General features: G+C 40.7%; 1 protein-coding gene across 4 annotated transcripts in view; it reads right to left on the bottom strand.

Moving 5' to 3' along the window:
- The window catches only part of ARHGEF9 (Cdc42 guanine nucleotide exchange factor 9), a 363,131-nt gene that overhangs the window by 262,341 nt on the left and 72,856 nt on the right, over nucleotides 1–27,934 (bottom strand). The window contains exons 1-2 of one of the 4 annotated variants that reach the window (XM_081042532.1): nucleotides 12,873–13,074; nucleotides 10,916–12,523 (exon numbers count right to left, since the gene is read on the bottom strand). The exons of 1 other annotated variant lie outside the window; for it this stretch is intronic. In XM_081042532.1, coding sequence (XP_080898658.1) covers nucleotides 10,916–12,463 — 1,548 coding nt within the window. In that variant the 5' untranslated portion in view covers nucleotides 12,464–12,523; nucleotides 12,873–13,074. Of the gene's footprint in view, nucleotides 1–10,915; nucleotides 12,524–12,872; nucleotides 13,075–27,934 lie in introns of those variants that run through there. 2 more of the 4 variants (XM_081042539.1, XM_081042538.1) reach the window with 2 other exon arrangements.

Consider the following 27,934-nt stretch of genomic DNA (forward strand, 5'->3'; position numbering starts at 1 on the left):
GTGCATGTGTGTGTGTGTGTGTGTACATGTGAGAGAGAGAGAGAGAGAGAAAGAGAGAGAGAAAGAGAGAGAGAAACCCTCTCCTGCCAGAGCACATCTTAGCTCCTGCCAGAGCACATCCAAGTTCTCTCCTTTGATATCAACATAGCCAGCTGTTTTCATCCCAAATTCTTCTTTCTTTTTCAAAATCCTGACATCCAAGTGGAAAAAGAGAAAAGGAAGTAACATCTATGAAATATCTGTGTAGTACCTGGTGTATATTAGATATCCTGCTAAGTATATTTATCCATGCCATATCATTCAGTCTTTACAACTACTCCATAAGGTAGATAGTAGCCCATTTTACAGTAAGAAAACCAAAGATTAGAAAGGATAAATGAGTTTCCCAAGGCCTCACAACTAGTAAATTGTAGGTCCATCTGACTACAGACTCTCTAGACAAGATAGATTTCCAATCAAGATGGCGTAGTAAGTAAATGTTGTGCTCAATCTCTTCCCACAACCACATCAAAATTTCAACCAAACTATTGAACCATCATTGAGAATTGCCTGAAGTATAGCTGAACACAAGTGCTATAACTAAGGATATATAGAAGAAGCCACGTCTAGACTGGTAGGAAAGTCAGATGCAGAATGAGCTGGTCCCACACCCACATGTAGTGGTTAAAAATTGGGAGGGACATCTTGGCTGTGGAGGTCCCCTCTGAGAAGCGAGGGGTCCCAGCCACACACCAGACTCCCCAGCCCAGGGTTGCAGTGCTGGAAGAGGAGTCCCCATAACTTCTGGCTGTGAAAATCAGTGGAGATTGTGGCTGAGTGAAACAGAGAGCAGCTGGAGTCCCAGATGTTATTCTTAAAGGGCCCATGCACTGAGTTACTCATGACAGACTTACTTGCTCTGAGTTCCAGCGCTGGAGGAGCAGCTCGAAAGGCACCAGGGACATACCAGGAGGAACTCAATTGTCTGGCTTCAGATCAAGGGCTGGAGGGGCAGCTTTCTCCCAGACAGAAGTGCTGACAGAAGCCATTGTTCCTTTTTTGAGCTCTCCCTCCACCCAGCCTACATGTGCAGGCAGATGCCATATCTGAATCTCCATCAACCTAGCTAACTTTATTTGCCTTACCCTGGTGATTCCCTGAGACCCTGCCCCACCCAAATTGCAAGCCCACCTAAGCCACTTCCAGTAGCTTTTCCATAACAATATACTGTTTTGGTTTATGATGTGGACATTCCTAAAATCTTTCAAAGGTTCAATAACTCCAAAAAATCAGTATCTGGCCTCAGTGTGCCCTCATTCCTCTTGCTAAGCATCACCAAGCCTGACACTAGAAGGAGATGGCCTCAGTTCACAGCTTAGCCTCTCCTAGGCACCTCCAAGCCCAGCACAAGTGGAAACCATACTCTGATAACTTTGTAGCTCATACCAAGTGGCCCCAGGCAGGGCACAGGCAGCAGTTGACCTTGGCGTGTACGAGAGCCTCTCACAATAGACACCAGTGCCAACGCACTCAGTAGCCAGTTTCAGATCACACCAGAGCACCACACAACTACCTCCACAAATGGCACAACCAAAAGGCAGATTCAGCAGTTACCAGAGGCCAATTCCTTAGGGTAAGCACCTGCACAACAGCTCCTTCACTGTAGTAATGGTCAGTCCTCACAACCAATCAGCCTGAGGGGCAATTTCTCCCATTGACATGCCAACAGCAATCAAGGCTCAACTACAACAGGAGGGCACATACAAACCACACAAGGGACACACCTGGAGCACCCAGCTCTGGTAACCAGGGAGACTGCACCACTGAACCTCAGAGGACACCTACTATATAAGGCCACTCTATTGAGACCAGGGGACATAGCAGCTCTACTTAATACATAGAAACAAACACAAGGAAGCAGCCAAAATGAGGAGACAAACATGTCCCACCCACCCCCCCAAAAAAAAAAAACAACGACAAAACAAAGCTCTTGATAAAATACTAAACAAAATGGAGAAAAGCAATTTCCCAGATGCAGAGTTCAAAACACTGGTTACAAGGATGCTCAATATTCTCAATTAGAATTTCAACAAAGATAGGAAACGTAAAAAAGAACCAGTCAGAAATGAATACAATAACTAAATTAAGAATACATTAGAGGGAATCAACAGTAGATTAGATGAAGCAGAGGATCTAATCAGTGATTTAGAAGATAAGGTAGCAGAAAACACCCAATCAGAACAACAAAATAAAAAAAAAATCCAAAAATAAGTTTAGTTTAAGAGGCTTCTGGGACAATATCAAGCGTACCAACATTCTCATTATAAGGGTATCAGAAGGAGAAGAGAGAAAGTAAGGAATTTAAAACCCATTTGAAGACATTAGGATGGAAAACTTCCTTAACCTAGCAAAGGAAATAGACATACAAGCCAAGGAAGTACAGACAGACTCAGAAAAGATGAACCCAAAGAGGCCCACACCAAGACACATCATAATTAAATGCCAAAGGTTAAAGACAAGGAAAGAATCTTAAAAGCAGCAAGAGAAAATCAGTTAGTTACAAACAAGGGAGCTTCCATAAGACTGTCAGCTGATTTCTCATCAGAAACTTTGAGGCCAGAAGGGCCTGCAAAATATTCAAAGTGATGAAAAGCAAAGACCTACAACCAAGATTACTCTACTCAGAAAAGCTATCATTTAGAATCGAAGGACAGATACAGAGCTTCCCAGACAAGAAAAAGCTAAGAGTTCGTCACCACCAAACCAGTATTACAAGGAATCTTAGAGGGACTTCTTTAAGAAGAAGGAAAAAAAGATTAAAAATATGAATAATAACATGGCAATAACTACATATCTATCAACAATTACTTTAAATGCATTAAATGTTCCAATGAAAAGATAAGGTGGCTGAATGAAGAAGAAAACAGATCCTTACATAGGCTGCCTAAAAGAGATTCACTTCAGGCTGCAAGTAAATTAATGGAAAAAAAATGTTTCATGAAAATGGAAACAAACAAAAATGCTGGGGTATCCAGAATTTATAGATGATGTAATACAGAATTGTACACCTGAAATCTATATAATTTTACTAACAATTGTCACCCCAATAAACTTTTTTAAAAAACTGGAGTATCAGTACTTATACCAGACAAAATAGTCTTTAAAACAAAGTCTATAACAAGAGACAAAGAAGGACTCAGTCATTACACTTCTGGGTATTTATTCGAAGAAACACAAAACACTAACTCAAAAAAACATGTGCAATAGACATGAAAGATTACATCTAACTAAAAAGTTTTTTCACAGCAAAGGAAACCATCAATAAAACAAAAAGAGATCCTACTGAATGGGAAAAGATATTTGCCAATGATATATCTGATAAGGGGTTAATATCACAAATCTATAAATAACTCACTCCACTCCAAAAAAACAAAGAACCCAATTAAAAAATGGGCAGAGGACTTGAAGAGACATTTTTCTAAAAAGGACATACAGATGGCAAACAGACATATGAAGAAATGCTCAACCTCACTAACCATCAGAGAAATGCAAATAAAAACCACAAGGAGATACCACCTCACCCCAGTCAAAATGGCTATCATCAATAAATCAACAAACAACAAGTGCTGTCGCGGATGTGGAGAAAAGGGAACGCTTGTGCACTGTTGGTGGGATTGCAGATTGGTGCAGCCACTATGGAAAACTGTATGGAGGTAACTCAAAAATCTGAAAATGCAACTACCCTATGATGCAGTAATTCCACTCCTAGGTATCTATCCGGAGAAACCCAAAACTCCAATTCAAAAATCTTTATGCACTCCTATGTTTATTGCCGCACTATACACAATAGCCAAGACATGGAAACAACCGAAATGCCCATCGGTAGATGACTGGATTAAGAAGCTGCGGTACATTTATACAATGGAGTATTACGCAACCATAAAGAAGAAAGAAATCTTACCATTTGCAACAACATGGATGGACCTAGAGAACATTATGTTAAGAGAAATAAGTCAGACAGAGAAAGACAAGTACCATGCGATCTCACTTATATGCGGAATCAAAAGAAGAGAATAAGTGAATGAACTAATCAGAAACAGTTTTGGAGACAAAGAGGAAAAACTGAGGGTTGTTAGATGGGCGGGGGGGTGGGGATAAGGTGGAAGGTGAGGGGATTAGAAAACAGTCGATAACCACAAGATGGCCACGGGGTTTTGAAAATTAATTTGGGGAACGTAATCAATAATGTTGTAAAGATTTTGTAGGGTATCCGATGGACACGTGTCCCATTTGGGAGACCACCTCAGGGAAGATGTAGATGCCTGATCACTGCAATGTACACCTGAAGCTGAACAATAATGAATGCCAACTATAATGTTATATATGTATGTATATGTATGTATATACTTACAAGAGGCGGAGTACAACATTGGGAGTGGAGACAGTGGAAATGTGATGGCTGGGTGCGATGTCAGAGAGATAGTGGATGGGGGGAGGGGGGTCCACAGTGTGAGGGATATAAATGATAAACGTCTAAGTATTACTTTGTCTTGTGCACCTGAAACTAATAAAAACAAAACAACAAAAAAAACCACATGCATCTATATGTTCATTGTAGCATTATTTACAACAGCCAAAATAGCAACCTAAGTGTCCATCAATAAATAAATGGATAAAGAAGTGGCACATATATACAATGGAATATTACTCAGCCATAAAAAAGAATAAAATCTTGCTATCTGCAACAACGTGGATGGACCTAGAAGGTATTATGCTAAGTGAGATAAGTCAAATAGACAAAGACAAATACTATATGATTTCACTCATACGTGGAATCTAAAAAACAAAATAAATGAACAAAATATAAGTAACCTCATAGATACAGAGATCATTTTGATGGTTGCCAGATGAGAGGGAGGTTGGGGGAATTGGTGAAAAGGGGGAAGGATTAAGAAGTACAAATTGGTAGTTTCAAAATAGTTATGGTGATGTAAAGTATAGCATAGGAAATATAGTCAATAATATTGTAATAACTATGCATGGTGTCAGATGGGTACTAGATTTATTGGGTTGATCACTTCATAAGTTATATAAATGTCTAATCACTATGTTTTACATCTGAAACTAATATAACATTGCATGTCAACTGTAATTGAAAAAAAATTTTAATTATTTAAAAAGTACTTCCTGGGCCCCTACAGCCTTCAAGTTCCTCTGCAACACTCCTAAGCCACCATGAACACAGTACAGGTTTCTTCCACCTGTATCATTCATTCCTAAGTGGATTGGATGTGGGGAGCAGTTAATAGTTTCGGTGACCTAGGAAAGGGTCTCTGCCCAATTGCTAACTCAATTTCTAAGGGCAGAGACCAGCTACCAAAGTCGGTTCATCCTTATACACAGCAAAAGTTACTAGATAGTACTGAAAATAGAGCTGCAGATGGTACAAAGAGACTGCGCTGAATCTATGAATACTAAAACATGGTCTCAAGATTGCTTTTTACCATGTTCCCTAATCTTAATTTATTTACTTTGTCTCATACACCTATAATCTATTACAGCTAGAAGCCCTCTTGTAGTTCATACAATCTTTGAACAGATGGGGAGGAAACTGAGGCTCAGTAACATAAAGGACTGGACATCGGATTATTTTGATTTTAGGTAGAAGGAGGGGGAGCTGCCTAAACAGCGTGCAGTCAAGCTCTGTGACAAGATGTTTGGGATACCTGCCCCTAAATCCTCTTTTCTCTATATAATCTGAACATGTTCACCTCACTGCTCACAATGGCTATCGGTCTACCAATTTCAACATCACTGTAGAAGGAAAGGCTCACCCTTCTTTATGAAGATGAAAACAGACCTCTATATGAATTATCCTAATCAGATTGCTTTAAGACTGTACTTGGGGTCAAAGCTCTGGTCTGAGGGACAGATGCATATTAGTTCCCTAGGGCTGCCATAACTAATACCACAAACTGGGTGGCTTAAAACAACCAGAATTTATTCTCTCACAGTTCTAGAGGCCAGAAGTTTGAAATCAAGGTGCCAGCAGGGTCCGGCTCTCTCTGAAGTCTCGAGGGGAGGATATTAGAATATTTCCTTGCCTCCTAGCTCTTGGTGGCTCCCAGCAATCATTGACTTTCTTTGGCTTGCAGCTGCATCACTCCAACCTCTGTCTCCATCATCACATGGTCTTCTTCCCTATGTCTTGGTGTCTGTGTCCAAATTTCCTTTTTCTTTAAGTTTATTGGGGTGACAGTTGTTAGTAAAGTTACATAGGTTTCAGGTGTACAAATTTCTCTTTTCTGATAAGGATATCAGTCACTGAATTAGGGCCAATCCTAACGCGATATGACCTCATCTTAAATTGATTACATATGTAAAGACCCTATTTCCAAATAAGGTCACATTCACAGGTACTGAGGGTTAGGACTTAAAGATATATTTGGGGGGGACACAATTCTACCCAATACAGAAGAACACAACCTTTTGGAAACTTCAGCTTGGGGAGGGACCAGAACTAAGCAGCCTGAAGCTTAGAGGACAGGGGTAAGAGTCCCCAGAGCTGGAAGGGATTAAAAAAGAAAGGTGGAAGGCAGCCATTTATACTTCAGCCCATCCTGAAATAAGGTTACAATCTCAATAGCCCATAATATCTTTAAAGAAAATCTACCAGGCTGTACAAATTGGAGTTCCTGTAGCATGGACTTCATAATTTGGTATGTCCAGAAACACGTTGATGTAGTACTCATTTTAGACTTTCCTCTTTTTTGCTGAGTGTCTTTGAGGGTCTGGACAGAGGAACCCACAGCAAGGGGCAGCCTTGCTCACTCAGGGAGTACCCTATCCACCCCTCCTTTGCACTCTGCTAGGGGGCTACTAGGAAGGATAAGCTGAACCCATGGAGTGTGTAGGTGTTAACAGAGAGTGGGGGAGACAGAGGAGAGAGGTTAGAATAGCTGGCAATTTGGTTGGCAAAACCTGACTGGAGTTTCCTTCGTAGTCCATAGGTTGTGCCACTAGCTTTGCAATGTACAGCAGCTAAGAGACTGAGGAGATTGGGCTCAGTAATTTTCAAGAGATTCCAGAATGGAGTGAGTGGCAGTATAGATCCAGCAGTGACATAAGGGCCAGGATCCTTGTGTCCTGATCCCACGTCGACCACTGACTCACTTTGTATCCTGAGACAAGGCTCAGTCTCTCCAGCTGTGAAGTGTAGATAATAGCCACTGCCCTAGCTATTTCTGAGTATGGTTATGAGTATCATTTGTAGGCAGAAACATAATAAAATAGGATGGTGGTTATGAAATCAATAGAGCAGGGACACTGGGGGGGATCAAATGAGATAGAAGTTAAAAGCACATAGTAGGTGTTCAATATATCTGTTTTCTGTCTTCTCTAGGAAGGAAGCAGGGGAGACTTTATTTTCAGTTGACAAATGAAGGAAACCAAGAATCTAAGTGGTTAAATGACTTATCAAAAATCAACATCCAATAAAGTAAAAGAGCCAGGACTTTGAAACTAGGCATTTTGACTCCAACTTCAATGTTTTGTTCCTCATATATCCTGCCTCAAGTTCCTCATCTGTCATGTGAGAATAATGATAATAATAATAATGACAATTACAATTAGAGTAGTTTTACAAATAATGTCCTGTACAAATCTAAAGAATGCTAATCATTATCCACCTTCCTCCCTCAACTTGTATTCTACAAATTCTCACTAAAGTGTTAACTAATGACAGTTTTGAGGAACAGTTCCTTCCTGTGACATTTGCTTTTAATAACTAATGCAAATAGTTAACATTTATTGTGCATTGAATCTTACCACACACCGCTATAAGCACTTATGTGTATTTACTCATTTCATCTTCACAACAACCCTATAAGGTAGGTATTATTATTGTCCTCATTTTAAAGGTAGTCCCTGAACTCATAGGATAGTTGTGTGATGAAATAAGTTCATACGTGTAAAATGCTGAGAACAGTGCCTGGGCACATAAGCACTACGTAAATGTTAGCTATAATAACTATTATTGTTTTTTCTTGGTTTTCCCCTCTTCCTCTTTTTTACCTAATCTGCCATCTTGAAAGTCTCTTAGCTATAATTAATATTACTAATTTTCTCAATGCAAGGAATGAGGCATGGAGAAGTTTCAGTGCCCACTGACCCTTGACAAATTCCCCAAGTGAAGGGCTCTGAAGAAACCACATTCCTGCCTTCTGACACCATGCCCTTGAAGCTGTACCCCCTTCTCAGCTACAAGAGCAGCCTCATGCTTGACCACAGCCAATTTTGGCCAAAGCAACTGCAGTTTCAGGAGCCACTTGGCTCTGGAGGGTTGGGTGACTAGACTTCCAAAATAAAACACCCTGGAAGAAGCCAAAGCCCAGTTTCCTTGGGAAACACAAAAGGACCAAGATTTTCACTTCCATTTGCATGTAATTATCAATTGCAATCTTGTGACCTTTGTTACTTACACAATGCATTGCTCTCATATCCATTATTTCAATTTAACCTTATAATAAATACAGACCTGAAAGGTGCCTGGGGGAAGGATGAGGATTTCTAGTTAGCAGAGAAGGATGCGGGTTTGTCACTAGGATTTGTGGCAGAACTAAGACTAGAACTATGAACTCTTGGGTCCTACTTGACTTCTTGTTTGTCAGGGGAAATCCTCTCCCTCCTGTGGGACTCAGTGTCCTCATCATCTGTAAAATAAAGTGATTGGGCAAGTGGGTCGACAGGATCCCTGACCTAGATCAATGTCCCCTGACATTCAGCTTTTCCATTACACTTTGCTTTTTTTACTTTGGACCCCAGTTCCTGTCTGGGCTGGTGTTTAACACCCCTAGGAAAGACAGCCAGCATCTCTGAGCAACCAGCAGAGGGCACAAGAAGCCTGCCAAGTAAAGCCATTCTGAAACAAGCCACTGGGAGGCAAAGAGTCTCCCACTGGACTCAGGGAAACATTTACAGGCTTAGCTGGGAGGAAAGAGCTAGAGAAGGGCAAGGAGGAAATCCTCAGGAATTATCTAGTGCAAAGTTCAGATGGAGAAACTGAGGCCCAGAGAGAGGATGGATCTCTCTCAAGGTCACAAAACAAGTCAGAGGTAGAAATAAGACTAGAAGTAAGTTACCTGACCTCAGACACTGCTTCAACTGCATTAAAAGCTGCTGCTACAGTACTGTCTTGGATTATTTCTCTGGCTGTGTGTTGTTCACTTTTATTATCGATTTACTAAATTTAAATAATAACGACAACAGCTACCACTTTGTGGATGCCCACAACATGTCACAAACGGTGATAGGCTGGGCACCTTACATATCTGGCTCCTTTAATTCTCTACCACAGCCCTCTTAAGTAGGCAGTGTTTTATCCCATTTCACAGAGAAGAGGGCAAGTCACATACAAACCCTTGTGACCCCGAAGACCATGCTTTTAAAGAACTCACAAGACATCGCCATGCTCAGTCCACACAGTCCCTTAGCAAAGTGATGTACTAAATGTGAATCTCTTCCTAGCGACTGGTAACCTTGGACATGCAGTACCCAACTGTAATTATCAGCTAATGGAGTCCTTAGGTACATTTGTTTGCTTGCTTTCTTGATTGTCGCTCTTAAAACCACTGAAATAAAATTTACTCCCAATAATACTGTGCCAATTTTTATGTGCTTAAAGCTTACCAAAAGTGACATATAGAAAGAGAATGCTTATAAACATATTAATGTCCTTCTCAGAAAAAAGCAGGTTTATTGCTTTTGTCCTGGTGGGGTCCAAGTTCTCTGAAAGTGGAGTGTGAGGGATTACAGGACAGTTTGAAAACGATCAAGCTAGACCACCCCCCCCCACCACCACCACCAAGAAGAGGAATTTTAATTAAGTACCCCTAAAAAATACGCTGCCCTAAAATTATCTGGGGAAACTATAACATACCTCCTTAGGAAGACATTCTTAAGTCTCAAAGCCAGATAATCCCTTCTAGTGTTTATTTAACATTCCTCGTACTGCAATTCTAGCACATTTCTTTTTGTCCGTGAATGGGGGTGTGGTAAGCACCTGCTTGCTACCACTATAATCAACGCCCTTGAAAACTACAGATAGCTAGACAAAAGCACTAGACTTGACGTCAAAAGTGAGATTTGAATTCAAATTCTATCCCAATCTGTATGACTTTGGATAAGTCACTCAATTCTCTGAGCTTCTTTTGTCACTGGTAAAATGAGGAAAATCACTCTCACCTCACAAGGTTACTTTAAGAATTAAATTAATATATGTCACAGCAGCTTGCCAGATGCTGGATATAAAGCTACCACTCCACGAATACTGAAAGAAGAATGTTATTGTGCCGTCCTCTGCCTACGTCTTATTATTCAGGTCAAATGCATTCTTCAGTGCTTTTAACAGAGGGTGCTAGGGATCTATGAGACACCAAGATAGCCTCCTCCCTCCACAGAGAAACTGAGGTCCAGCAAGATGAAAGGACTTGTCTCAAAGTCATACAGACAATCGGGCACAAAGCTGGAACATAAATCCAGGTCATCTGACACTCAGCCAAGAGGCTTTCAGTGACACCAGCTTCTGGATTTAGATCCTGTTGGTGGGAGAGGGGACAGTGGCAAAGAGGAGAAATGTCCCACAGGAGACCATGGCTGTCTTAGGCATCATTAAATGACCTTGGTCACTCTGTGTGCATTCCCGGAGCTTCAGTTCAAGGCTGAATTGAGGTGCAGCTATAGGAATTGAGCCCAATAAAGGGGCAAAAGTTGCTCCAGGGATTTAGGATCAGTCAAGTCCCAGCTACCTGACTGTTGGAAGCAATCCTTCCAGGACATTCCTGGTGGAAAGTGGGGTTGTGGGGAGGGCATGGAAATTTGGCTTCTGGGGTCTTGAATGTTTCAAATGGTGATTTGAAAAAGACAGCTTCCCCTTTACCTGAGTACTGGAAACTCCAGTGCAGGCGTTACTGGCTTCAATCTCTGTGCCTGCTGCACCCATACCCAAGTCGAACTCCTGGGGCTGCCCTGCCTGGCTGGACCCGGTGGGCCCCCTGCCAGCCTCCTGCTTCTCCATCTTGTTGGGCTTCTCCTCTAGTTTCTCCATGACAGCTTCAGTGATGACCATCCTGGCACAGGTGCCCAGCTCAGGGGATGACTCTCCAGTACTGTTATCTTCCTTGAGGAAGGTGACCAGAGTCTCAGTATCTTCCTCGAGATCCTCAGAGGAAGAGTGCTCCCCACTAAAGTCAGTGCTGTAGTGGTAGCTGTAGTAGTTCTGTGGCATCGGGTCATCCTGGAACTCGAAGACAGCTGAGGTTGAGGCCAAGGCCAAGGTAGCAGTAGTGCAGGGAACTGCAAGGGCTTGGCCCGACGTCTCCTGGCCCTCAATGCTCATTTCAAAGGTGCATGAGCTCTGTACGGCCTTGAGGTGGTGGCGCCGGTGCCTCCCAATGGCACTGCCCCACAGCTCAGGCTCAGGGGGACTACAGGACAGACTGAGCGGGAAGGAAGCCTGGGAGGCAGCACCCTCCAGGATGTAGTCTTTGTTGTCACAGACCAAGTAGGCCTCATGGTGGCGGCGGTGGCGGCCCATCTGTGGCTCTTCCCGAGAAAATGCCCGCCACTTGCGGGCCACCTCAGCCACATTGCTAAAGAACTTGACAACACCACCAAAAGGCGTGGCCTTGTCTCGGCACAGGTGGCTTTCCTCGTAGCCCCCTTCCACGTTCCCTTCCAAGTTAGAGTCTGCAATGGAGACCTCAAGTTCCTGGATTGAGTCTCCAGTTGATATGTGTGGGGCTTCATGGTCCACAGGGAACATGCTTTTCAGAGACCTCCTAGTCCTCCTGCCACTCCCTGGCTGGTCAGGGGCTTCTTCCTCCCAGGAATCTTCCTCTACTTGGATGTCTAAGTCATTGAAGTCCGGTACTTTCTGGCTCATCCTGTTGGGGGTGTGCACCACCCTGTGTGCATCTGCAAGGAAGGGCTCTAGGTGCTCAGTATGGCCCGCATAGGAATGGCGGAAGGACTTTGAGGCCCCCTCTGCCTTCCTAATCTGGTAAATGCTTGAGGGCTCTTGGGGTTCCTGAGCCTTGCTGCTCCTATGGGCAGTATTTTTGGAGGCCCCAGTCAAAGGTTTCAATCGCTTAAACGACTTCATTCGATCCATTAATGTGACTTTGGGTTTCAACTCTGATGGCCTGGAGGTATCTCCCAATAAAATCATGGACAGGGGTCTCTTCCCCTGACTAGATGTCCCTTTTCTGCGGCTCATAAAATTCCAGATCTTCTTGACTTTGGTTTTCTTCTTGTTTTGACAACTCTCATCCCTGGGACTCAAGTCACCCTTGTCACACTTAGACTCCTTCAGCCCCACCTCCCCAGCCAGGCCTACCTCAGGGCAGCTTGGGAAGACCCGAGCCAGATAACCATTGGGCATGAGCTCAGAGAGGGAGGCAGTCCGGCAGCTTCTGACAGTCTCCATGGTCACAGCAAGGGATGGGGCCACCAAGCCACAGAAGGAGGACTGGCCAGTGATTTCCAGCTGAAGGGGAGAGAGAGACAGAGAGAGAGAGAGAGAGAGAGAGAGAGAGAGAGAGAGAGAGAGAGAGAGAGAGAGAGAGGAGCTAGATTAGGCAAAACCACAAACAGGGTTATTTACAGATTTGTCACAATCAAATACATAGAATATAGTTTGTCACCACTGAGCGAACAAATATTTAGGTTCTGGATTGGAGATCACAGTTTATCTTGTTTACCAAGGAAAGCTTTGGTTCCTATTTGAATGCAAATATACTTGAGAGACACATAACTTAAAGCTATTATTACCAGATCTTGACAACTGAACAAATACATTTTTTAAAAAGCTGAAAAAAGAAAAAGCTGAAAGGTACCTCAGAAGTCCATCACTTTGATCCTCTCATTTTACAGGGGGGCCCTGGAGATCCAGAGAAGACACCTGTCTTGCCTAAGCCACAAAGCCAAGGGAGGAGCAGGTAGGGATCCAGTACATGCTTCACTCTCTCATTTGTTTCTCCATTTACTCAGGAAACCAGCAGGTTGTGAGTTCGCCTTCCAGGTCACCTGCTTAGCACTGACCCCTCAGCTAGGTGCTGGACGACACTGAGATGAAACAGACTCACACAGCTAGTCACACGAGCTCACAGGCTACTGGGAGAGACTGAGTGGATAAAAACAGTTACAGTACAGCCTGATAAGTGCTCTAATAGAGGTATGCACAAGGGCACTGTAAGCTTAGAGGGAAAGAGGGAGGAGACAGTAGACTGAGGGGGTGTGGTGGCTGGGGAGAGGCGAACAGAGCGAAGATTAGGGGTCCACAAAAATGTTTCCCACAGCAGTGGGGACTAGATCCAGGAGCTCACACTATCCAGTACTCTTTGTCCCTCTGCCCTGCACAGACTAATAGCAGGGTTTGCCAAGAGGGAGAGAGGCAAGAAGGCAGGTTGATATTCAGAGGCTGAAGGGACAGGAAGGGAAGAGAGGAGGAAGTGGGCAGAACCCAAAGCCCTAAAGACATTTTCTGCCTTCTTGGTGGTTTTGCCAGGGGTCAGCTCACTTATCAGGGTCTGTTTGTTTCTCTTTTCCTCTTTCTCTGCTCTCATCTTCAATGTTAACTTCACCTGACCTGGATCACACCTTTACTCTGTGTCCTTAAGTGCATAGCCTGCACAGAATCTGTTTGACTCAGAAAATGTTCAAGTTGGAAGAGACCAGAAATACTATCTAGTTTGGGAAAATGGGACCAAAAGAGAGTAGAGACTTGACCTAGGTCATACATCAATTCAGTGGCAGGCCATGAATAGAAGCCTCATCCTCCTGTCTCCCAGGCCAGGAAGGGCCCTTACCTCTGTCCCACACTGCCACCCTCATCCTCGAGTTCTGTTTTTTCCAAGTAGGTTGTCTGTACAACTCAGGATGATACTAATAATAGCTAACATTTATAAGTGTGAGACACTGCACTAAATTCTTCTTTATCTATTTAGTTTTCACAACCCTATGAGGTGGGTACTACTGTCATCCCCATTTTAAAGATGGTTCAACCGAGGTATAGAAAGGTTAGATGATTTGCTTAGGTACTCCACAGCCATGAGTAATAGAGTTGGGATTTGAATCCAGGCAGTGACACAAGAGGCTTTGCCCTTAATCATTATACTATACTCCCTTTCTGGAACAGGGCTTTGCACACAGAGGATGGTCCACACACAAGTAACCCAGCCTGCTTGTCTTGTCTGTCTCTTGATTTCCTTTGGCAGCACCGGAGCAGAAATAGCCTCCTTAAAAAAAGGCATTTGGACACATTCTCGGTGTCAGTGCCCAGAGTGGGGGAGGGGAATTGATGAGAGATAACCACTGTACCTGGTTATCCTCCTTACAGAAAACCTTCCCAAACTAAGATAAGGTCAGGACTCTCACTTTCCCCAGTTTTCAATCTGGCCATGGCCTTTCCCCCTGGGTTTTGCTCCAAGTGTATTCCCAAACAAACAAATAAAACAAACACAATAAAAAAAATATACCCTGAAAAGATCCAGTCTTAACCTCTAAGTACAACTAAAATCAAAAAGAACTCTGAGATCCACTAGTCCACTCCACCCACCATTTCACAAGATGAAACTGAGGCACAGAAAATTCAAGTGAAAAGCAAATCTGGTGCACATGTCATATTTATGTACAAACCACAGCTGCAGAGCTGGAAGGGACATTGGAAACCATCTAGCTGGGCCCCTTATGCTGCAGCACTGTAACTGAAGATGACAAAGGCCAAGGGGCCTTCCTCCAGCACACAACTAGTGAATGAAAGAGTCAGGCCAGGCTTCCCAATATGCAGTGTAGGCCACTGTACTCATCTGGCTCTCTCATCACTCAAGTGTTTATAGGAAATCCATCAACAAAAGGGAAGGCTACAAAGCTGAATTTCCCTATGGGGGTACTTAAGAATGGATGCAAGAAAAATGTATTTTTAAGAAAGTCATTTGTTCTAAACATCAGTTCAGGAGTCTTACAAAATAATTAAGATTCACAAAAGGGACATATGAGGTGAAACCTTTATCAATAAATTTGATAAGATACATTGGACAAAAAAGACTTCCTAAGACAGAAGTAAAGCCATCATCACAGCGTACAACAACCGGGGCCTCCTTTGTCACAAAGCAAACACACTCCATTCGTGCCACCATGGAACATTGATCACTCTGCATTTGTTTGTTTGTTTATAATTATTTGTTTTTTAATTGTTTTTAATTTTTTAATTTTTATTAGTTTCATGTGTACAAAATAATGTAATAGACATTTATCATTTATATCCCTCACACAGTGATAACCCCCTCATTTATATCCCTCACACAGTAATAACCCCCCCTCCCCCCATCTACTACCCCTCTGACATTGCATACAGCCATTACATTTTCACTGTCTCTATTCCTCATACTGAACTCAACTTCTTGTAGCTATATATGTGTGTGTGTGTGTGTGTGTGTGTGTGTGTAAATTATAGTTGGCATTCATTATTGTTCAGCTTCAGCTTCAGGTGTACAGTGCGGTGATCAGGCATCTATATCATCCCTGAGGTGGTCTCCCTAATGAGACAAGTGTCCATCGGATACCCTACAAAGTCTTTACAATATCGATTACATTCCCCAAATTGACTTTTGTATCCCCGTGGCAATCTTGTGGTTACTGACTGTGCTTTCTAATCCCCTCACCTTCCCCCTTACATTGTGCTAAGTGAAATAAGTCAGACAGACAAAGACGTATCACTCTGCATTTTGACTACCTGTTTATGTGTCCAACTCACACACAAGACCAGAAGCTGAAATACTGGGTCTTGTTTACCTTGCTATCCTCAGTGCTTACTAGGTATCTGGCATATAGCTGGTGCTCAACAATGAGGATCTAAATCAGGGGTTGGCAAATCAAGGCCTGCCACCTGTTTTTGTAAATAAAGTTTTATTTGAACTCAGCCAAACTCACTTATTTACATATTTTCTATGGCTGCTTTTGTGCTACAAAAGCAGAATGAGTAGTTTCAATTGAAACTACATGGCCCTCGAAATTCTAAAGTATTTATTATCTGGCCCTTTACAAAGAAAATTTGCTGACCCTTGCTGTAAGTAATTTGTGTATATAGTTTACCACCACTTTTATATTCTTCTACAATGGGTGTTTATGGCTCCATTTTACACAGTCACAATGGGACTCAGAGGAGTGAACTCACTTTATCATTCAAAGTATCCCACACAGATAGATAAGATTTAGCAATGGAAACATTTTTCATTTGCCTAGTTAAATGTTCTTGGTCCCATAGGCAATGAGTGGCAGAGCTAGGACAAGGACAATGAGCATCTGGTGCCAAGTTCAATGCTTACTCTCCTGCACCTCACTCTTTCCTTAGGATCCTTAAGTAGGATAATGAAAGACAATTCACTACTAATGCCTACCAAGGTGCCACTGCATGGTACAAAAATTGCTTAGGTCAACAGATGCTCATTCCCAAGCTCACTTAGAATCTGAACACAGTTTTAAATATCAAGCAATCTTGCAATTAGCTTTCAATGTCATATAAGTGCTACACGCGTTAAATGAGATAACGCCTAACACAATAAGGGTAATAATGACTAATATGTCTTCAGCACTTACCCTGAACCAAGAACTCGGCTAAGCACTTTCTTTATATGTATCATTTCACTAATCCTCATCACACAACTAGGAAGTATTATGATTCCCGTTTTAAATGCAAAAAGGAAGGCTCGGGGTGGCCAGTTAGCTCAGTGGTTAGAGCGCAGTGCGCATAACACCAAGGTCGCCGGTTCGATTCCCATATGGGCCAGTGAGCTGTGCCTTCCACAACTAGATTGAAAACAACGACTTGACATGAAGGTGATGGGTCCTGGAAAAACACACTGTTCCCCAGTATTCCCCAATAAAAGCTAAAAAAAAAAAAAAAAGAAGGCTCAGAGTAAAGAGGTAGTTTGCCCAAGGTCACAACTAGAGCCAGGATTTGAACTAGTCCTGTTTGATGCCAGAGCCTGTGTCCTTTAATCACCACCCACACTGTTCATCAAAGTCTAACACAGTATCTGGCACGTCATACCACTCAATTAATAATTTCTCAGATTATGTTTTACTTATATTTTGTCAGCAGCTACCACTTATTGAATGCTTGCTATGTAGGAAGCATTGTACTATGCAGTTTCTTAAGTATTAACCAGCTGAACCTTCACAACCACACAATGAGATTGGTACTATTATTACCTCAAGTTTGCAATTGAGAAAGCTGAGGTGCAGAAAGACTAAGAAACTTGACAAAAATCGTACTAGCATATGGTTAGCACTAAAAATGTAATTGGTACTCTAAAGGAGGAAGGCATGAGATTCAGGATTGGAAGAAATATGGAAAACCACCTACCGTGTTTCCTGAAAGTAAGACCTAGTCGGACAATCAGCTCTAATGCATCTTTTGGAGCAAAAATTAATATAAGACCAGGTATTATTTTACTATAATATAAGACCAGGTCTTATATAGTATAGTATAATATAATATACTATGATATAATATAATATAATAGTCCAGGTCTTATATTAATTTTTGCTCCAAAAGATGCATTAGAGCTGATTGTCCAGCTAGGTCTTAATTTTGGGGAATCACGGTAGTAGTACATGACCCCCCACCCCCATACACACACTCCAGACAGATTGGTATAAGGGAAAGAGAATGGGCTTTATGGTCAGTGAGACCTGGAGGAATAATGCCCACTTTCTCCCAAATGGTTCTGGGAGAGGATGAGCTGCCTTCTAGATTTTTCACTTTCTGTTGCATGGAGATAAGCAACAGGCAACCAGTGCTTTAAAGGCTTCTTAAAAAGATAATAATGGTGGTAATAGATTTCTTCCTTGGGGCTCATCCCTAATCATCCCACCTGACTCAGACCACTCACCTTTGCTCTCACTCAGTAGAAAGGAGCAACAGTTTATCAGACTACCCTCCCCCTACTTCTTAGATTTGATTTCAGGCACAATACTTCTAACCCAATCCTGTGACTTCCTTACTGTGACTTTGGGCACACCACTTCTTCTCCCAGCCTCAGTTTCTATATCTGTAAAATGGAAAGAAAGACAGCCCTTTCATTGGGTTTGTATGAGGATTCAATGTGATAACATGCCAGAAATCCCCAGCATACTGCCTTACATTCAACAGATATGAAGATGGAAACTTCACCTCTCACAAAGTCACTCATGTGATTGGTGAACCTGGACTATTTTCAGAAATCCCAGCAAAGCTCTGATATACACTCTCTGAGATGCTTATCTGATAAGTGACATCTTCAGCATTGCCTGTCTGGTCTTAAGAAGAGACAACTGGAATCTGAAGCCCTGGAAGCACAGAGATTGACCTCAGCCTTAAGGATGGCTGAAAACATAGACCAACTGGAGTAACCAGTTGTGGCCAAAGGTTTCTGTCAGACCCATCCCCAGAAGGAAGGCAAGACGGAAAGGATTTAGTTGCAGGTGGCCGGCTTGCCCTTCTTAATTGTTTTGCCTGTCTTGCAGTCAAGCTAAATTCAGAATGTTTTCATTTTCCTTTCTTATAGTCCCCCTTCCATGCAGAACACAAGTAACTATATACTTAGTTCTTTCCTACTTAAAATCCAGTAGAACTCTGGAAATTAAAAATAGAATGGCAGAGTTAGAGGTCAGCTAGTCTAATTCCTCATATTGTAGATGAGGAAACTAGGCCCAAAGAGATTAAGTGGCTTAACCACATCATCCACAAAAGTCATCAGGGAAGTCTAATTTAAGCCAAATGTATTTTATTAAAGAAGGCAGGGAAATGTGTAATACACAATTAGTCTTTTGTATGAAAAAAAATATTTACATCTTTTACAAGCTTCAGTATTGAATTGGGTTTACTTTAGCTATCTAGACAACTCACTCTATGGAATGTACCAGTCCACTGAAATGAGGAAAAACTTTGTATTTTTTATACATCAAAAAATATTTAACCTCAAATATCTTTATTATTAAACATCTGGTTACCTTTTAAAACTGCTATGCTAAATTAGGTGCCCCAAAATTCAGGACTGAATCTGGTTTAGCCCTGCTGACTTCAAAAGTACCTGCTTTGAATTACTTTGGCAATGAAATAACTGATTAATACTCTGATTTCCTGAATTAGTTTAAAAATAAATCATTGCTTTTAGATGTCTTGTGTGTACCACTAACAACTGAAACCAATATCTAGGGCCAGGTTGTAAATAATCCCGATGTAGTATGTGAATATCAAGAAACAAGTAGGCACACTTTTCAGGGGAAAATATTAAGTAAAGCTGTCTAACTTAGTTATTAAAATTGTGACTGAAGTCCATTTCATTTCAATCAAATCTGGACCTCAGCACCCAGCTCCTAGTGCTCCTCTAGGCCCTGCAGAGGTTAAACAGTGTGACTAAAACGAATACACTCCTCATGTCACATTTCTAGTCCTTTTTGGTCTGATTTCCATAAAAACATGCATGAGTAGGAGAGCATTTAAGGTGTGTCTACTATTAGCAGATGATAACAGATGGGGCCCTAAGAGGAGGAATGAAAGGTGAAAAGAGGGGCAGAACTCTGGGAATATGGCAAAAGGAAGAGGGAGTCAGCACTTGATAGAACAAAAACAACTTTTACAATATATGTTAATCAAGGATGAATGGTCTTAAACTGCATAGGGCGTTACTAAGGGTAGACAGGAAGAAGACTTAGAGAGGTAATGAAGTGGCTCAAAGAACTGGAATTGGAGCCTCTCCTCGAAAGATAGAGGCTTATTCTTCTTAGAGTCTCAGTTTTCCCATCTAGAACCTGGTAACAAATTTTGCCTTTTTACCTTACCTTAGGGGCCTGGTATGTGGCTAAGAGAGTCCTTCAAAGGGCTTTTTAAAAAAATAAAGGTGTCCTAGCAATCTAAGTGATTGTGATTATATAATAGCTGTTACTACTGTACTTGAACAAATAACATTATTTCAAATACTCATCATCAGAACTTTGATATTATTACTAAGACAACTGAAAAGTTGCTTCACTTTCCATCACATAGTATCAAGGCAAAGCAGCAGCTCCAGTTTATACTGGATTTTATACTTGACCAAGTACCTTGCATCTATACCATTTTATTTAATCATCACAACAACCCTCACAATAATCCCCACTTACCAGAGGAGGAAACTGAAGGTGGATACATTTTGATTTACTCCAGGTCTCGAGAAAAGTAGTCAATAGCACAGCTTTGTCTAAAACACACATTTGTTAAACCCTAGATCCAATGTTCTTTCTCTTAACACTTTTCAGATCCCCATTTTAGGGATATAGAGACAAGTAAAGCAATTCCAGAAGGAATCCCTACTACATCTAGCTATTCAAGGATTATATAGATTACTTGTTTTTTCTTGAGTGAACTTTGGTAGTTTCTGCTATTTTTTCAAGAAGTTTATTGTTTTCATCTGTTGTCAAATTATTGACATAAAGTTGTTCCTAATATATCCTTATTATTCTTTTAATATGTGCAGCTTTTGTAGTAATGTTACCTCTCATTTCTGATACTGGTAATTTGTGTCTTGCTTTTTTCCCCCTGGCCATTATGGCTAAAGGTTAATAAATGTTATTGATCATAATATTGTGATTTATAATAAAATATGTATATTTGGTCTTCATTGAATTCCTGTCACAGAGCTCCTAAAACTCTTAGGGTTTCCTAAGTGATGAGAGCAATAAAGCTGTTTTTTGTTATGTTAACTAGGTGACTTGTGGAACCCACCTAAGGATGGAGGCTGGTAACCAGGAAAACCAACCACATAATTAGAGACTTAAAACTTGCAGTCCGGTGCAGCCGCTATGGAAGGCAGTGTGGAGGTTCCTCAAGAAATTACGAATAGAATTACCATATGACCCAGCAATCGCTCTCCTGGGTATCTACCCCAAAAATATAAAAGCATTTCTCTATAGAGACACATGTACTCCAATGTTCATTGCAGCTTTGTTTACAGTGGCCAAGACATGGAAACAACCAAAATGTCCTTCGATAGATGAATGGATAAAGAAGTTGTGGTATATATACACAATGGAATACTATTCAGCGTTAAGGAAAGATGATATAGGAACATTTCTGACAACATGGATGGATCTTGAGAACATAATGCTAAGCGAAATAAGTCAGACAGAAAAAGCAGAGAACCCTATGATTTCACTGATATGTGGTATATAAACCAAAAGCAAGACAAACAAATGAGAAACAAGAACTCATAGACACAGACATATTTTAGTGGTTACCAGAGGGTAAGGGGGGTGGGGGGAGGGAGATGAGGGTAAGGGGGATCAAATATATGGTGATGGAAGTAGAGCTGACTCTGGGTGGTGAACACACAATGGGATTTGTTGATGGTGTATTACGGAATTGTACACCTGAAATTATGTAATTTCATTAACAATTGTCACCCCAATAAATAAATTAAAAAAAAAAAACTTGCAGTCCCATCCCCTTGACCTCTGGGGAGGGAAGAAGGATAAGAAGTTGAATCGATCAACAATTGTCAATGATTCAATTAGTCATGTCTATGTAATTTAGCCTCCACAAAATCCAAAAGTATAACACTCCCTGACTTCTACTTGTATTACTGGGAAACAACAATCAAAACAGTATGGTACCGGCAGAAAAACAGACACAGATACCAATGGAACAGAATTGAGAAAGCAGAAATAAACCCACATAAATACGGACAGATAATTTTTGACAAAGAAGCGAAAAACATACAATGGTGAAAAGAGAGCTTCTTCAATAAATGGTGTTGGGAGAATTGGAAAGCCACATCAAAAGAATGAAACTAGACTGCTGTCACCATGTACCAAAATTAACTCAAAATGAATCAAAGACCTAAACAAAAGACCTGAAACAATAAACTGCATAGAAGAAAACATAGGTACTAAACTTATGGACCTTGGGCTCAAAGAGGATTTTATGAATTTGACTTCAAAGACAAGGGAAGTAAAAGCTAAAATAAATGAATGGGACTATATCAAATTAAAAAGCTTCTGCACAGCAAAAGAAACCATCCACAAAATAAAGAGGCAACCAAACGAATGGGAGAATATTTTTGCAAACAACGCCTCCGATAAGGGGCTAATATCCCAAATATATAAGGAACTCACACAACTCAACAACAACAACAAAAAACCCCAAATGATACAATTAAAAAATGGACAGAGGCCCTGAATAGACATTTCTCCAAAGAGGACATTCAAATGGCCAATAGACATATGAAAAAATGCTCAACATCACTAATCATCAGAGAAATGCAAATAAAAACCACAATGAAATATCATCTCACACCAGTTAGAATGGCTATCATCAACAAGACAAATAACAAGTGTTGGAGAGGCTGTGGAGAAAAAGGAACCTTCTTACACTATTGGTGGGAATGCAGATTGGTGCAGCCACTATGGAAAGCAGTGTAGAGGTTCCTCAAAATTTAAGAATAAAATTACCATATGACCCAGCAATCCCTCTCCTGGGTATCTACCAAAAAAATCGGAAAATATTTATCCATAAAGATATATATGCTCCAATGTTCATTGCAGCTTTATTTTTGGTGGCCAAGACATGGAAACAAACAATGTGTCCTTCCATAGATGATTGGATAAAGAAGCTGTGGTATGCATACACAATGGAACGCTATTCGGCCATAAGAAAAGATGAAATAGTGCCATTTGCGACAATATGGATGGATCTTGAGATTATTATGCTAAGTAAAATAAGTTGAGAACCATATGATTTCACTGATATGTGATATATAAAACTGAAAACAATAAAAGAACAAGACAAACAAGTGAAGAAACAAAACTCATTGACACAGACAATAGTTTAGTGGTTACCAGAGGGTAAGGGGGGATGAGGGTGGTAGATGAGGGTAAAAGGAGTCAAATACATGGTGATGGAAGGAGAACTGACTCTGGTTGGTGAACATACAATGTGATATATAGATGACGTATTATAGAATTGTATACCTGAAACCTACGTAACTTTACTAACAATTGTCACTCTAATAAACTTTAATTTAAAAAAATCCAAAAGAACTGGGTTCACAGGGCTTTCTGGTTGGTAAACATGTGGAGATTTAAGGAGTGGCATGCTTGGAGAGATCATGGAAGCTCCAAGCCCTTTCCTCATACATTGTCCTATGTATATCTTCCTCCTGGCTGTTTCTGAGTTTTATCCTTTTATAATAAGTCAGTAACATAGTAAGTAAAACGTTCTCTGAGTTTTGTGAGCCCCTCTAACAAATTAATGAAACCCAAGGAGGAGGGGGCATCCTTGGAACCTACAATCTATAGGTGGTTAGTCAGAAGCACAGGTGATAACCTAGGCTTGTGACTGGTGTCTGAAGTGGAGGGGGGCAGTCTTGTAGGACTGAGCCCTTACCCATGAGATCTGATGCTATCTCCAGGTAGATAGTGTGAGAATTGAGTTGATTTGTAGGACACCTACCTAGTGTTGCAGAATTGCTTGGATGTGTGGGAAAAAATCCTTAACACTCACACATTGGAACTGGGTGATCAGAATTCTCTTGATCTTCTAATAAAAATGCAGCTTTTGTTTCCATTGATTTACTCTAGTTTTTCTGTTTTCTATTTTATTAATCGCCACTCTGATCTTTATTATTTCCTTTCTTCGGCTTACTTTGGGTTTAATTTGCTGTTCTTTTTCTAGTTTCTTAAGGTAGATGGTAGGTCATTGATATGGGACGTTTCTTCTTTTATAATATATGCATTTAGTGCTGTAAATCTCTCTGCTAGCCCTACATTAGCTGAACCACACAAAACTTGATATTCTAGCCATTCTTTAATTCACTAAAAATGCCTTTATTGGATACTTCCAGTGTGTCAGGCACTATGCTAGTTGCTGGAAATAGAGCAGCAAACATGATAAAGTCCCTACCCTCGTACAGGTGATATTCCAGTGGAGAGAAACAGATGTTAAACAAAGAAATAAGTAACATAATCTTAGCTAGAAGTAAATGTCTCTGGGAGCCACTTGGAACTGGAGGGGTGCTAGGGTCAGGGAAGGCCTCTCTGAGGAGGTGACATTTGAGCTGACTGTTCCTTGATAAACAGGAGCCAGCTGGGTCAGCCTGTGGACTCAACGCATACTTTCAATGTGAGTCTACTGGAAAGTCAAACTAGATGGTATAATGAATTCAAGGGATTTCAAAGATGATCAAGGAAAAAAAAAGTGTGTGGCAGTAGCACACAAAGAGGTTATTCGGGTGGCTTTTTGACAGGCTGAATGCTGAGGTAAGTCCTTCACAGCAAAAGACATTCCAGAGACAATGGTGAGGGGACACCACGCATTAGGGGAGGAGGGCAAGGAGTCTCCCAAGGGATACCGGAATCAGAGAAGGGCCTTACTGTGTAGGTCATGTTGCTCAGCAGGATGGGGAGTCTCTGGGTCAGAAAACTGTGAAGGGCAGCAGCGACGTGGGGTCTTTTATAGATAGCAGATGTTGAGTGCAGTTTTGTAGGGTATGCAAACCAGGTAGCTTCTAAATAGCCTAAAATGTGCTTATTTGGGGTATATTTAAAACAATTGGACATTTAAAAATTTAAGGTTGAACTCAGCAAGCTCTTGAGCAGTGTCAACCTACTGTGAAGAAGTAAAAAACAGCAACAAAAAACAGAGGTCCAATATACAGGGACCATCTTTAACCCATTTATGTTTTTGCAAACAGATGGTTAAGTGATCAATGAGTATTATAATCGTTTCCAGTATCTGCCTGATTTCTTCTCAAGGCTTATACCCAAACCATAATAGAGATATGAGCCAGAGAAGGCTGATAGGAGAAGCCTGGGCTGGCTCCATTTGCATTTCAATGTAGACCAGGTGCAGTTCAGCTTGAACTTAGTAGCTTTATTGAGAATTTCCACTTGGTTCTCTCTTTACCCATTATTCTTATATTGTTCTTTCTGATGGAGTCAGATAGTTCTCATAGAATTCTTTCATTATTATTTTTTTTACTCTCAAGTCTCTCTCTTCCATTTGTATCATTTCTTAATGTCTGCCTTCAATATCACTAATTCTTTCCTCCATCTGGTCAGCTCTATTTCCTAAGCTTGGTAGTTCATTCTTCATTTCTTTTATTGAGTTCTTCAGCTCTAGAATTTCTATTTGGTTCCTTTTTAAAGTTTCAATCTCTTTGTTAAAGAACGCCTTTTGTTCATTGATTTTATTTCTGAGTTCATTAAACTGCCTGAGTTTTCTTGTATCTTGTTGAGTTTTTTTCAGAACTGCAATGTTGAATTCTGTCATTTAACTTACATATTTCCATTTACTTTATGGAGATTTTTCATTTTCTTTCTGAGCTGCCTTGTTACCTTGGTTATTCATAGTATTCAATGGATTATTTCTCTGTCTAGGATTTATGGGAATGAAATCTGCTTTTTAAAAAGAGTGACACTTCTCTATGTAGGTTGATAGAAAGAGATATTTCTTATGTTTTCCAGTATGTGGCGCTGAAACGCAAGTTTTTAAATTTTCTCTTGCACTGTTCAGGCATCTGGAATCTCTGCCAGTTGGTGGTAAATGCCCTGTATTCCCTGGGAAGGTGGCCATTTCCTCTGTAACCAGGTCACCTTGGTCTCAGGGCACCACTCCCATGGGCAAATGTGGTAGGCAATGGAGTTCCAATCCCGTGAAATCCCAGCACTGCCCGTGTAGCCAGAGGCTGCCAGCATTGCTGCACTGCCCGAGGTGTCCCAGGTATCCCCTCTGGATCAGCCACAATTATTTTAAAAATACCTTTATTGGGATATAATCCACATAACATACAATTCACCTATTTAAAATGTGCAACCCAATGATTTATAGAATATTCAGAGATATGTGCAACTATCACCACAGTCAATTTTAGAATATTTTCATTACCTCAAAAATAAACCCCCATACCCTATATCTATTATCTCCTTACCCTCTCCTGTCTATCCACCACTGAGTTGTAAGCAACCACTTATCTACTTTCTGTCTCTATATTTCCTCTGTTCTGGACATTTTGTGTGTGAATGGAATCATACAACAAGGACTTTTGTGGCTGGCTATTTTCATTTAGCAAAACATGTTCAAGGTTCATCCATATTGTTGCAGGTATTTGTACTTCATTACTTTTAATGGTTGAATAATATTCCATTATATGTACATACCACATTTTGTTTATTTATTTATCAATTCATTGAAATTTGGGTTCTTTCGAGCTTTTAGTTATCATAAACAGTGCTGCTATAAGCATTCATGTACAACTTTTTGTGTGGACATATGTTTTCATTTACCTTGGGTATATGCCTAGGAATAGAATCGTTGGGTCATATGGTAACTCTATGCTTAAATGTTTGAAGATCTGCCAGACTGTTTTCCAAAGCACTTTCTCACCAGCAGTATATGAGGGTTCTAATTTCTCCGCTAACATGGCAGTGCTTGTTGCTTCTAGCCATCCTACTGAGTATGAAGTGCAATCTCATTGCGGTCTTGATTTGCATTTCCCTGATGATTAATGATATCAGGCACCTTTTCAAGTGCATGTTGACCATTTCGATATCTTCCTTGGAGATAAATACATTCAGCTCATTTTTAAAATTGAATGATTTGTCTTTTTACTTTTTATTATTCTTCTTTGCTTTTTTGTTTGTTTGTTTGTTTCTATATTAAAGTTTATTGGGGTGACAACTGTTAGTAAAATTACATAGATTTCAGGTGTACAATTCTGTATTACATCATCTATAAATCCCATTGTGTGTTCACCACCCAGAGTCAGTTCTCCTTCCATCAACATATATTTGATCCCCTTTACCCTCACCTACCACCCCCTCCCCCCTTTCCCTCTGGTAACCACTAAACTATTGTCTGTACCTATAAGTTTTTGTTTCTCATTTGTTTGTCTTGTTCTTTTGTTGTTTTTGGTTTATATACCACATATCAGTGAAATCATATGGTTCTCTGCTTTTTCTGTCTGACTTATTTCGCTTAGCATTATATTCTCAAGATCCATCCATGTTGTCACAAATGGTCCTATTTCATCTTTTTTAACTGCCGAACAGTATTCCATTGTGTACATATACCACAACTTCTTTATCCATTCATCCATCAAAGGAGATTTTGGTTATTTCCATTTTTGGCCACCGTAAATAAACCTGCAATGAACATTGGAGCACACGTGTCTTTATGGATAAATGTTTTCAGATTTTTTGGGTAGATACCCAGGAGAGGGATTGCTGGGTCATATGGTAATTCTATTCGTAATTTTTTCAGGAACCTCCACACTGACTTCCATAATGGCTCCACTAGTCTGCATTCCCACCAACAGTGTATGAGGGTTCCTTTTTCTCCACAGCCTCTCCAAAACTTGTTACTATTTGTCTTGTTGACGATAGCCATTCTAACTGGGGTGAGGTGATATCTCATTGTGGTTTTTATTTGCATTTCTCTGATGATTAGTGATGTTGAGCATTTTTTCATATGTCTGTTTGCCATTTCCTTGTCCTCTTTGGAGAAATGTCTCTTCAGGTCCTCTGCCCATTTTTCAATTGGGTTGTTTGTTTTTTTGTTGTTGAGCTTCATGAGTTCCTTGTATATTTTGGATATTAGTCCCCTTATCGGAGGCACTGTTTGCAAAAACTTTCTCCCATTCAGTTGGTTGCCTCTTTATTTTGTCGATGGTTTCTTTTGCTGTGCAGCAGATTTTAAGTATGATATAGTCCCATTCATTTTTTTTCTAGCTTTTACTTCCCTTGCCCTTGGAGTCAAATTCATAAAATGCTCTATGAACACAAGGTCCTTAAGTTTAGTACCTATGTTTTCTTCCAAGCAGTTTGTTGTTTCAGGTCTTATGCTTAAGTCTTCGATCCATTTTTTAAAAAGATTTTATTGGGG

The sequence above is a fragment of the Rhinolophus hipposideros genome, assembly GCF_964194185.1.
Source record: "Rhinolophus hipposideros genome assembly, chromosome: X".
NCBI lineage: Eukaryota > Metazoa > Chordata > Mammalia > Chiroptera > Rhinolophidae > Rhinolophus > Rhinolophus hipposideros.